Source organism: Venturia canescens, chromosome 7, assembly GCF_019457755.1.
Source record: "Venturia canescens isolate UGA chromosome 7, ASM1945775v1, whole genome shotgun sequence".
Taxonomy (NCBI): domain Eukaryota; kingdom Metazoa; phylum Arthropoda; class Insecta; order Hymenoptera; family Ichneumonidae; genus Venturia; species Venturia canescens.
Genome location: NC_057427.1, coordinates 5,764,108 through 5,777,330, shown reverse-complemented (window position 1 = coordinate 5,777,330; position 13,223 = coordinate 5,764,108). Strand labels below are relative to the sequence as shown.

At 41.9% G+C, this 13,223-nt stretch overlaps 2 protein-coding genes across 2 annotated transcripts in view; one reads left to right on the top strand and one right to left on the bottom strand.

Moving 5' to 3' along the window:
- nAChRbeta1 (nicotinic acetylcholine receptor beta1) overlaps positions 1-13,223 on the top strand; it is a 36,967-nt gene that overhangs the window by 14,309 nt on the left and 9,435 nt on the right. The gene's annotated exons all lie outside the window — the stretch shown is intronic.
- On the bottom strand, positions 9,404-10,708 carry LOC122414150 (homeobox protein OTX2-like). The gene is made up of 3 exons (XM_043425069.1): positions 10,504-10,708; positions 10,241-10,395; positions 9,404-10,123 (listed from the first exon to the last, which is right to left on the bottom strand). The coding sequence occupies exons 1-3, from the start codon at positions 10,706-10,708 to the stop codon at positions 9,404-9,406; spliced, it is 1,080 nt and encodes a 359-aa protein (XP_043281004.1).

The window sequence follows — 13,223 nt, the reverse complement described above, 5'->3', positions numbered from 1 at the left end:
AAGAAAAAATTCGCCAATTTTTGACTCCACGAAGTATTGGTGCAGGTTGAAAAACAACGAATTGCAAATTCGGCAGGAAACGAAATTGGAGAATCGCTGGAATTATTGGAGGGTTTTTTAAAATATGATTTCGTTGGACTCGAACGTTGCAAACTTCAGCGTAATTTTTTAATTGAGTACCTTGAGTTTAATGAGAATCTGAAATGATTGAAATTCGCTAGTTTGTTTTTTTTTTTTCAGTTACTGGGAACGTTGACAGTGCGATCTCTCCCATTTCACAGCACAAATTGGTTGAGATAGTACATCAAACTGTCTCGTTTTGACCCAGATCTCGGGGCGAATGGTTTGCGTCGAGTGATTCTCTTGTATCCGAAATATGCGGGGGCGAAAAGCAACAATGAGGCAAAAGACCCGCTGAATACTCTTTGTGCTCTTTAGCAATTATCCCGAGAGATTCCCGTCTCTCTTCCGGAACGCGGAAATGGCAAGAGACGTACGTGACGTTTATTATTCGAGTTAAAGTGTATAAGAGCGGCGGAGGCCGTTCTCTTACGCGGTCGCTTTTCGTTTATTCGCTTTTCGAGATCCGTCTACGGCGATGATGAGATACGTCCGTTGGCCCATTTCGTTCAGTTCACATGCAATTGCGGCAACGAGAGACCACTTGACTCCAGGCTCATTCGTTCACCCTGAGGGAAACACTGATCAACCTCACTCATTCTCATTCCGTATATTACGCGTTTGCCAACTTGTCGTTTGAGATTAGTACCAGGCTGCTTTCTCCCTTCAGCGTTCTCACGCAAAACGAGCATACGAAAACGGAGCCGCTTTCTTACCGCTTCGGGGACGCTGCACGTTTAATTACTTACAAATTTCATAAATTATTATCGCCATTGTTACTCGCTGCGCGATTGAATAACTCCGCGGTCGAGCAGCCTACCATTTCGACTAGACTTTTTCTATTCAATTTTCAATAAAACAATCTAATCTCCATCGATTGGGAACACTCGGTCAGGGTTTCGACTGTAGGCTCGGAGAGCGCTCTAATTTTTACAGTCAACGATTCGGGGCTCATCGATCGACCTTTCCTTCCCACCAATCTCACATTTCATCAGTAAATTTGAACAAGAGGGCTTGTAGATATTAATGTTTATGGAAGTAATACATCTTTCTGATGGCGAGACCAGGCGCTCGTAAGCCTCGAATTCTCAGACAAGATGGATATGTGTACGCGTACGGGACATTCCATACCAAAGTTATCCGAAGTAGCTCTGAGAATCTTCCATTCAGATGATATTTCCATCTCCCCTAATACGACGAGGCACCGTTATTTTATCGTGTTCGCCAAACTGAAAAACAAATTCTTCCACTTTTGCATAAGTATGCAGAGAAATACGAAATTGAACATTTTTTCCTTTGCTTTTGGCTGGCCGAGAGAAAAGTGTCGATGAAAATACGAATCCCGAATGTTTTGAAGAGAACTTTTGTCCCGACTGTATGCGTGGTGACAAACTGCTTACGCGCATGCAATTCCAAACTACTCGTGGCAACGTTTAGCTCATTGAGTGTCACAGGACAGCCAAGTCCCTCCGCTAAGTTTAAACTCCACGTTTTAACGTCAGGAACAAAGCAACGTTTCATAATCGTGGAATATTCGTCGGAAAAATAATTCACCAACAATGTTTTTACATGACGAGATTACAGCGAGGCTCGTCCCCAGCTGTTCCCTCAACAACTCAAAGACCAAACGCCAAAGCGATTTGATTGATGAGAATCGGGGATCCCGAGGATTCGGCATGGAAGAACCAATAGACTCGCTCCACTATGCGATATATCTACTAATATGGGATACCGAAATATTTTATCGGATTAAATGCGCGCTCGAGGGATTTCTGGCGAGAGCTAATCGACGCCGTGGATCCCGCGTGTGCGTCATACCTACATCCCGTTCGGTCGACCAACCGAATTACAACCGACAGCTCGGGCCTATGTATAAGGCTCTGAATACTTCAATACACACGAGCAGACGCGTGTATCCATTTGCCTTTCGGAGCCTGCTCGCGGGAACGTGAGCGATTTATAATTTATATACGAGCAAGTAGACTTAGCCCGGAAAGTACCCCTCGGAGGGACGAAAATAAAGCTCAACAAATTGCGCTCTACTAGTCTCGATCCTTCTTTTTAAATCCCGCTTCTTATCTCGCCGAGATTCCTGCAACGGTATTTTTTATTCGTTCGTTCCTTGACGTTGAACAAAAAGTTGAAAAATCCTCCGGTTTTTTCCAAACAACTCACTTTTCACTGTAATAATCACGCTGAATTTTAGGTCACGGAACACCGCGCAGAGGAGCTCAGTTTGCTCATTAAAAAAAGTACCGCGTCGTGGATGAAACGCTGCAAATGATAATCAATCCCAATCAACCCTTCCAATCGTTCCGAAACTCCTTCAGAGACAAATCTTTCCTTTTTCCTTTCGTATCTTTACCCACTCAATTTTTTTTATTCCCCATCGAGGAATTCAGGTTTTGCGCATGTAGCACGCGTACAGCGGCTGGGTGGTCCGCTCAGTGCTGCTGGTCCGGAGGAGACCCCGCGCATTGAGACGTCAACGAAACGTTGGTATTCTTGCCAGCCACCGAGCCTATACAAACGATGCACAATACACACTCATACTCGCTCATATTTATTTATACTATACACACAGCTGATTTCGTAATAATTGAAAGATACAAGAGTTTTCGTATCCGTATCCGAAGCTGAGGTACGACAGTATAAAATACAACGACTGCCGAGCCAAATGCTGCGAAATTACTGGATTAATTATCGCGGTAAATATAACCAGATACCTTCGCGATACTCTCGATAATTGGAGGACGAAAATGGCGTATACTTCATCTACTGATATAATTGGCCCATTGTCAACGATACGAGTTTAGTAAAGGCCGAAACGTACAAATAATACACACACACACGCGCATAGATATATTATCGATGTATGGGTTTACGTTGGATGATAAATTGACCGTCATAGTTGCCGGCTTAAGAGGATGGATCAGTCGGTATATCGCAACCGTGAGTGCGAGAGAGATAGCTGCAAATTTCGAAATCGAAATTCTTTGACACAGTTTAACCGATTAAAAAAAGGCTCTGTCAGTCGATTTTTGCCATCTTTCTGCGCAGGCTGACAGAGCCTTTTTTTAATCGGTCAAACTGTGTCAGAGAATTTCAATTTCGAAAATTCCAAGTGAGGTTAGTCGACTGATCCATACTCTTAAAGGAGGAAAAAGGGTACAGTTCTGGTCGCGTATAGAGCCGCGAGATGCCAACAATCGTTTCTACTCTACAAGCTCCATCTATTTAGCATACATGTAGATCGTTGCAGGAAGCTTCTGGCTTAACATATATTCGATCGAATCTGTTGGTGCATCGATCTTTCTCGGCAGAGCATTTGCAACGAGAGAAATCCTGTTCTATTCCTCCGGGCTCACCGGCGTAACGACACAAACACTCGTATTTATCGGTACACATATTTGCACTCGTACGAATAACACGAGGGAGATATACATATGCACATCAAAATGAGACTACCTACCACAGCAATGAGCCTTCTTCGCTCAGCAATCGACGAGGAGGAAGGATATAAATATTTTTCTATGCTGAATATATCCTGTAAATCGATCGACCACACGCAGTTTTCTTCTCCTTCTGGTTTGCTCTCCATTCGGTTCGCATAAATAAAGCTGCGCTCTGACACGCCGGTAACTGGATCATCGGAGTTCCCTACAGCACGCGCGAGTACAATCGAACGATGCAGAAGCTGGCAATTTTTTCATTCGCCAGTCCCAGCGTCATGCCCCATACGGAATGGCACCTGGGCTAGATCCACGAGAGTTTATAGGTCAAAATGAAATTGTCGAGTATTCAAGACACAAAAGAAAATTAATTGCTGTAATTTAAGGACTGTTTTGTCTCATTGTGTACTTCGTTCGCTACGAAAATGAGAAGTTTCATTGTCCTCGATATTTACTCGACTCGAAAAAAATGAAAAACAATATTCGTGAGAATAATGAGATGCGTTTGTGGAGTTGGCACTCTCGTTATTCTGGCGTGTGAATAACAAGATAGAGTTTCATTCGAGTATCAAACGGAGCGTTACAGCCCATTGTAAATGTGTATCAAGAACAATACTCGTGATCGGGAGATAATATTCTCACGCCGCAGATGTAGAAAGTATTACGGTCATAAAATCCCAATTGCGCAAAAAAAATACAGAAGAAACGAACCGACGAGCGCGCGGGTAATTTTTTTTTCGTTGAGAAGAGAAAAACAAATGATCTCTTCCATGAAACACGTTTTTCGCACGCCACTCGAGCGGTTTTTTCCCGCTCGATTATTGTACGTGCGCACCGAGCAATAAACTTTCACGCTAATAGCGAGCGCATCAAATGACGCATCGCGAAATACTCGCGGAAGCTTCTCGACGTTACTCCGCGAAAATGCCATAATTACGCTCCACAGTCCCGCACGAGTTCCAATTGAACGAATTGTTTTCACGCGTTTTTCTCTCATAAGCGACAAAAACCCGTTGATAAAAACGTATTCGCGTGTCACGGATACTTGAAGACCTTAACGAGCGTGATCCTTTTGTTGCCGAGCTACAGACGCAAACGTACTACGCGATATGCAACATTCCTCAACTATTGTGGCCCGAATTTTTTCATTTTTTGTCCCTGCGCGTCGTCTAAAGTTTCATATAGACCTTCGAATAAGGTCGCATGGTCATTTGAACGACTCGGAAAACTCCCATACCGATTCGCAAGCTGTCCAACGAACTCACTCCACAAGTAATAGTCCCAGGAATAGAGATGGCGTCAGCGTTTCGATCTCCATTTTATGCATGTTTTTCTAAGCAGCATGCACTAATAAGGAGCTGCACGGTCGTATATATTCATATACGAAGACGCAAAGCGAGTCGCAAAACTTGGCGAACAATGCCAGAGATTCATAGAGCATTCAATATGCTTCGATTTCAATTTCGCATATGCCGTAACAATACGAATCGTCGGGAATTCAAATTGAGTACTTTCTCGGTGCGGTATCGGTGGATAAAATGATTGACTTCTCCAGCCTCAGCCGCGGGCTTTTATATCCCTCGCGCCTTGTTTCTGGATCTCCGTTTCTGGGGGCAATCCAGTTTTGTCCAGTTTCAAATGCACTATGAAAAATTTTGTTGGATGCATAAAACAGAGATCGGCATAAGAAGATGTCTGAAGTAGGGGTTTTTTGAGAGTCCGTTGTGAGGGCGCTTTCCGTCGGTCAACTTGGCATATGAAAGTCTTGCTATGGGACTCGGCCGAGTCTGCAGATTCTGTTCCGACTGAGAGCAACCAATATTACAGGCTTACCCTATAAACCGTACAGACGTGCGGAGAACTATATACCCCTTGAGTCTTCAAGGAATTTCTCGAATAACCATCATGAAAAATTGGATGATCAGCATAAAAGTCCATAGACTGATCCCGGATTTTTTTTGTTTCTTTGCCAGCAAGATTTAATTGGAACGTGGAATTGTTAAAAAGTGACGAATGAATGAACCAAAACGTTCGTTCGAGTAGAGAGGTTGGCAAAGTTCTTATTTTTATTTTTTCGCCTGATTCCATCACTGCATTGCATGTGCTAACTTATCGTTTCATTATTAAACGTGTTAGGGAATAATGAAAAGGTTGTTTGAAGAGACAGCCAAACATTTCGACGACGATTTATTCCAGCTATGCGAATCTTATTAAATTTTCACGTTTAAACATTTTAATTGCGTGCTCGGGTCCAACTGGCGGAAGCGTTCCTCTTTAATCATCATTCGAATCGGAGCAATACTCTTTTCAATGTTTACCACTCGGTACCTTCACACATCAAACACGACACACACATACGTACATTCACACCACAAACATTTAGATTCAGGCTCATCAATATTCTGAGGACGAACTTGGGTTGGTTATTTCAAAAATTCTACTGCGTCTGCGCGAGAGTGCGAAATTTGAAATTCAATTTCTCTGATCGGACGTGATTATTATCATTCCCATTTTAGCAAAGTAACAGTAGATGACGCTGAACTTTGCAACGTTGGGGTCCAACGAAACGATCTAAAAAATCCTCCAATAATTTCAATAATTCTTCTATTTCGTTGCCTGCCGAATTCGCAATTCGTAGTTTTTCAACCTGCACCGATACTTCGTACAATAAAAAATTGGTGAATTACAAATGTTTTTTTCTCGTTCGTGATGTTGGACTCCAACGAAACGTCAAGAGCGTTTGTTACTTTACAAGATTTTTCCAAGTTCCGCCGAGGATGAACTCGCCTGCACGAATAAAAAGCGAGCCAATATTTTTTTGTGTTTCTTTTTTGACTCGACAAACTCTTTTATCGATGAACTGTCTCCTCGGAAAAGAATGTGCCCAGCATTTTGAGTGACAGAAAGAGATGCAGAGATAACCCGTGCCCAAAATTTGTGGAGATTCAAGCGTGCTCACGTGGGTTCGCGCGTGTTCTGCTGCTCGCGTGGTTTATGTTAACATTTTAATGAGAAAGAACTATTCGTAATGCCACATAGCTGCGGCTGTACACGCACACATTGCATGCGTCGCGTTGCGTGCAGCATCCGGGTTTTGTGCATGGACCTTGCCTGCGCGGCTTCGATATGATACAAGAATCTGTATCGGGGTCGGAATTGTCAGAATACGAAGTAGGTTTATAGCGTTTTCCGTGGTTCTTACGCCGACAATCCCACTGGTTTTACGGCATGTGTGCGTTTCGTGCACGATTCCCCAAGTTGTGATACAATCGTCACCAGACTCTTGCTCACGATTCTATTTTCCACGACACACACACATGGAAATATTGTAAATATTATTTTTCCTCGAATTTAAGACGGCAAGTAACATCGTGGCCGAGAGGTTTTTTTATCGCGATTAATCTTTGTGGTCGCGTGAATAAAATCCAGTAGACAAAAGTAAAAATTCGGGAATTCAAGACAATGAAAAAAAAGTATCGTTTTTTAATCTCTGTTTAATTCGTGGCCTTATGGCGAAATTATTCACTTTCAGGGATTATTCAATTTCCTATTTTTTTAATCTTTGATCAACGAAGTTAACCAAAATAATAATTGTAACCGATTTCCATGAATATTTCTCTCATTTGTTCATTCATTTGTGAATTATTTATATTTTACTATCTTTTTGTTTGATCAAAAAGAAAATTTGAATGAAAGGAAAGAATTGGATAGAACTCTTGTTTATCCACTGCAGACCAGAAATTTCACGTACCGTATTCTGTGCTCCATTTTCTCAACTTCGATGGAATCGACGAACGATAATGCACAGCGCGGCAGTTTTATATCTCTGCCACAGAAACACTTCTACCGAAATTCAATCCTATCAGAAACATCTATAACAAAACTCACTTATATCCAAAAAATCAAAAGTCACAAAATATCTCTACCATGAGCAAATACTACCCCTTAATAACTGCAGAACGCGGTGGGCCTACGTGAGAGAAAAATTATCCCCCGAGTTGACCCCCCACCCCTTTTCATAGTGACCGTATTGACTTGTTTATTTTCAAATCGTAAGACGGTTCATTATTAAAAAAAAATATATATTTCCACAAAATATCAAAACGTCATCCAGACACTCATGTATTTTGACTGTTCATATTACATTACTACAACTTATGGTAAAAATCTTTTCAGCCATTCATCATTTTCTGGGACATTCGTTGCGATTTATACATTTTTACTAATATAAATGTTCTGGCAAATGCCCTTTTGGTAGAGTCGATCGTTACGTCGTAGTTGTACTATCAAAATTAAATTTACTTTTCAAAACGAGTTTTTACATTCAGTAGAGTTTTTACAGGGTATTCGATCATGGTAGAATGTTGCGGGAGTTGATTTTTTGGGTATAAATAAATTTTAGTATAAATGCTTCTGGTAGAATTGAATTTCGGTAGGAATGCTTTTGGTAGAGATGTATAACTGTGCTCGCAGCTCCATATTGACCGACCAACGATAACAATATTCTCTGCAAACGTTTCTCGTCGCCCCCGCATCCCGGCCATTGGCGCTAGTGGCCGGAAAAACAAGAACGTACCAAGCGTACCAAGCGTTAACTGAGAGCGCGTAAAACGTAAACATATAAATAATTCTACCCTACACAATGGTTAACAAACCGAAAAGTTGATCAAAATTTATTCGGAAATATGAGAAAATCTCTAATTTCTACGGTGTATCAGTCGTCATAATCTGAAATTTGACAAAAAATGAAATATTTTTGTACTTTCTCGTTTATCAACGCACTAAATGTGTTCGAATAGTAAAAAAAATATCATCAACTAAAAAAGGTCGTGAATTTTTAACAAACTTAAAATTTAATCAACTTGGAAAATCTGAGCCAACATGTTTCATGACATTTTTTCCTTACTCGTGCAATTTTTTAAAATAATCCACTATTTAAAATAGTTGAATGGAGAAATGTACCAGAATGTTTAACAAAACAAAGTGTTTTGTTTAAAGTGGTCAAAATTATATTGAAGAAGCCAACTCGCAACACAGCTATTTAAAAAGTAGAAAAAATATTCCACAGGAAAATGAATGAATAAATAGTAACAAATAAAAAGCGAGAAGAACAAAAGAGAAAAAGAATCATGCAAAATAAAAAGAAGAATAAATTAATACAAAACAACATTTTCTTAATACAAGTACAACGATTTATTATCGCGATTCAATAACATAACTTTCGTCCCCTTTAATCTCTACATTCAACGTAGAAAAAAAAAAAGTGCAGTTCATCGTCACGATTGCAAACGCTTCGACAATCCTTTCATAACTTGGTCCCACGAAGGACTCTTCTCTTACTTAACTATTATTTACACTGGCACTTATATAGCTAGGGCAATGCAAACTTTTTTTTTTTTATATTAATTCTAGAATGTTTTTGTATTGATTTTAAAATTAATTTTATTCCAGTGGACTCTGGTATGTAATTCACGTAGTAAAAACAAAGGCATCGTTGAGAAAATGGCATGCGACTTTTTGGAAATATTGCTTACATAACCCGGGCAACAATTTCCATTAATAACTTTCGAATTGTTATTCTACGAGTCTAAACTTGAGACAGTAAAAATAAATCGTGGTCGAATAGCGAGCGTTTTTGCGCTGGTAGTTCTGAACCGTCGATCATATTTTTCTTTATCATATCTATTTACGCTTCAAATAAATTTAAGCTCGGTTAATCTACGAATATAAAAATAAAAGATAAAAGTTAAGAGCTAAATGATGCTCGAATCTCCCTAAGATTCTATCATTTTTATCACTACGAAAGGAAAATATGGGGGGCCACGGAAGAGTTAAACCATCAGTTGATATTTCTGATCCGACAGTTCGTAAGTTTCTGTCGAGTCGGCTGGGCCTGATGTTGCAGTCATTGCGTTAATCGTTGCCGGGTTTAAATGACGATGAGCGAGATGCGACATGGAAGATGTCAGCGTCATGTTGTAATGGTACTGAGAACGGTGGTGGTGATGATGGTGATAATTGTTCTGGGAATTATGATGCATGTTGCTGAGTTGCGTCTGATAATAATCACCGGAAGCGTACGGATTCTGGTAAGCGTTGTAAGCCGTTTGACTCACTGGGTAACATTGACTCGCGCTCATCGAGCTGGGCGATCCAGCGCTCCATGAAAAACCGTAGTCGCCATGGTGCATTTTGCTCACCGAAGTCAAATAGGGCGAAGGTGTCAACGGCGGTGAAGGAGTTGCCAGGGGTCTGTTCGACGCGTTTCCGGCTGGCGTTGCATCCGCTCTTGGATAAGCTGCGCTGCTCGACATCAGCGGAGACGTCGGTCCAGATATTTCCATGGTGCTCGATGGCGACATCGGCGCAGAGTTGATATTATTGTTGTTGTTGTTGTTATTGTTGTTGTTGTTGTTGTTGCACGCCTGATTCGATTGCAGCGCGCTCACGGCGTTGACCTGGGACTGAGCAGCCTTTGCTGATCCTTTGCCAGCCGAAGTTTGCGCCTGCAATTGTTGTCGGCATTTCGCGCGTCTGTTCTTGAACCATACCTATTGTTCGACAAAAATTACGATATCGTAAGCAGCCAATACTTCAGTGAACCACGGCCCAAAATTCTAATTCTTTTTGAACTTCATTTTCTCGAAGTGAACGAAATGAACTCTTACCTGCACTCGAGATTCCGGCAGGTTTATTTTCACAGCGACTTCTTCGCGCATAAAGATGTCCGGGTATCTCGTCTTCGAAAAAAGCTCCTCGAGCACGTCCAACTGGGCCCTCGTGAATGTGGTTCTTTCCCTTCGTTGCTTACGCTGGTTCACGCCTGAATTAACAAACGATGCAAGTGTTGAGAATCCATTTTTCGGACGGAAGCTTTTAACAATAAGCTGTGATTAAATCGTCGCTCATACTTTGACGGACTTGATCTTACCTTGCGGAAAACTCGCCAGCGCATGATCGAACGGATGCGAATGCGGGTGCCCGTGAGTCGCGAGGGCGAAAGGCGACGCGAGCCCCGGATCGGCATGCGGATGGGAATGAGATCCAACCCCCATCGGAGGATAACCGTAGTGATGGTACTGAGAACCGGCAGCCGCACCACACGTGGCGCCTGCTGCTTCGAGATATCCCGCCATATAATCCACGATAGCAACCACTTTCTCACAAAATTACCACGAAGACGCGAAAATCGTTAATTCCTCCGCCTGAGAACAATTCCATAATATCGAAGAAAATGAGTCGTAATTTTGGGGTGGATTACTTGGAATCACGATCGTACATCGGAGTTTTCCGGTTTTCACATCGGAGATCATATTTTTTCTAATTTTTTAAACTTGAAATACAATACTCACGAATTTGATTGAAGAACTTCCGCGAAGTCGAAGATTCGCCGTACACTTTTGGAGACTAGCTGCAGCGTTGTTTATCCTCAGTCTGCTCTGACTGTCCTCTCGCTCTCAAAATCCACGACAATTTCTTAAAGTCCCGAAAGGAGTGCAAGAAACGGGTTGCAGAGTGTTCGGCAGCGCACGAAAATGTTGAGAGTTGTTTCTATTCGAAACTTCAGCGCACTAACCAAAAACTTTGAAAGTATCGAAAACTTTGAAAAGTTCGAATAATTGAACTGACGTGAGTAATGATCTCAAGGAGAAGTGACACGACACTTGCACTTCTCGATCGACTTGGTCAAACTGTGATCAGCTACTCCGACGTTCGACACCTAAATACTTTTCCAGGGGCCCCTTGCGGACATGAGAGGGAGAGAGATGGAAAGACAATTAAGGGTAGTTTCTTGAAAAACTTGGGTCTCCCCCGCTTCAACGTCGTGGAGCCACTGCGGCATGGTGGGAGAAGATCCCTTCGCAAATGGCACACTTGTTTCTTCTCCCCGACTCTCGATTATTCACAGGAGAGTTGACAATTCTTGAAACTTATAATTATTCCCTGATTCCTCAATAACCGTCATTTTTTTCGTTTGTTATTAGCCATTTTTGATAAGTACATACATTCGAACGAATTAACCTTAATTTACGATATTTATAGAAAATTATAATTGATATTGAATTGGAGTCACTCCACAGCAATAAACGTGTCTACATAAATATTCGCGAAATATAAAATATCGTTTTGCTCATTACAATCGATAATCGATTTGCCCTCCTCCTTTTTTTAATACCGTAGAACATTTACAAGGGTATGCCCGTATGTAGCTTTTTCGGAACATTTTCATGGCAATAAAACATTCGAATAATATAACGCCCAAATGTGAGCGGGGCAAGAGAAAACGAGCGGACAACCACAATATTATAAAACAGTCTCGTTCGAACGGGCCATTCGACAGATCGTGCCATCCCCCTCGCACCATTTCCAGCGTACTTTCTTTGTTCCTCTGGAAGAGAAACCCCGGGTGGTCATAGAGCAAGGTGTCATAAGGAAGAAGGGGAGGAGGTTCAAAACGTCCCGCCTAAAACAACCCTTCTGGACTGGGTTCGATTCATAAATTTTTTTGTGGGCTCTGAGCATAGTTTTTTTCGAAAAAATAAAACACAAACGTCGAGATACAGAATCCTAAATACGACGAGTTTTACTGCTAGCCCCGCGGACATCGATGATAATGAGTAAAAACTTTCTGAGACTCATCAGCGCTCGGGATATTTTGATGAATTTTTCTAATGCACCTTGTCGGATAATACTATACCAAAGGCCGAAGTTGCCAAACGTTTTTCATCCATTGTCATCATTGAGAAGATGGACAAGCCTCTGAGGCTTTACCTTTTCGTCTTCTCAGGCCGACCCAGTGCCAAACTATTGACCAATCGGTGCTTCCGGCACTTGGTTTTTAACCCTACACCTCATGTGCCTTTTTTCATACCCTCAACCTCATGACCGGGGTTTGAACGCACCCCACTCTTTTTTTGTTTATAAATCCGGTCCTACGATGCTAAACTGACTTTATCCTGCACCATTTTCTTCGTTTTTTTATAACGAAAATAATGATGTGCGATAAAACTAATTTCAATTGAATTTATATATAAAAAAATCCGTCGATAATCAGTCGATAATGTGACTTGTTAGGACGGGAGCGTAGTTTGAAGTTCGCGTGGTGTGTGCTCACACCCCAGTCATGCGTTCTAGGGTTAAATTTCTCTTACGTCTTCTCGAATATAAACTCTCCCGGATGCCCATCGAAGGTTACGTTTCGCCGATGGTTTGCCAATGATTCGAAGAGTAAATAAATCTTGCGTGGACCAAAGTAGAGATGAAATGGTCAATATTTCTGCAAACCGCGGTGAGTTTCAACGAGTGTTTCTTCCAATTGATATTTCAGTCTGATTAAGGGTTAAAACACTCTTTCTCTCTCGCTCTCATTGAACCCGAGGAAAAGGCCCGCCAGGGTGCATCGCCACGGAAGCAGGTCACTAAACCGAGCCAGACGAGGATTGGGAAATCCCTGGGCACTCGTGTCGCCAGCATTCTCTACGCTCTTTATATGCTTCTCGCTCTCGCTCACTGTGGCGTGCGTGCGAAAGTCTTGGTCGGCCCGAAGTGTACGACGGTGCGGCGATCTCATTGTCGATTCCGACGCCCTTCTGGGTATTAACTAAGCATCGGTAAACATCGTTACGAGGGTGTCGTGGAGCACGTGACAGG

Excerpts from the sequence above, each read along its gene's own strand:
- LOC122414150 (XM_043425069.1), bottom strand. The coding sequence starts at position 10,708 with ATGGCGGGATATCTCGAAGCAGCAGGCGCCACGTGTGGTGCGGCTGCC. Across the intron at positions 10,396-10,503 it reads GCTGGCGAGTTTTCCGCAAG|GCGTGAACCAGCGTAAGCAA; the intron begins GTAAGATCAAGT and ends TTGTTAATTCAG. Across the intron at positions 10,124-10,240 it reads TGCCGGAATCTCGAGTGCAG|GTATGGTTCAAGAACAGACG; the intron begins GTAAGAGTTCAT and ends GTCGAACAATAG.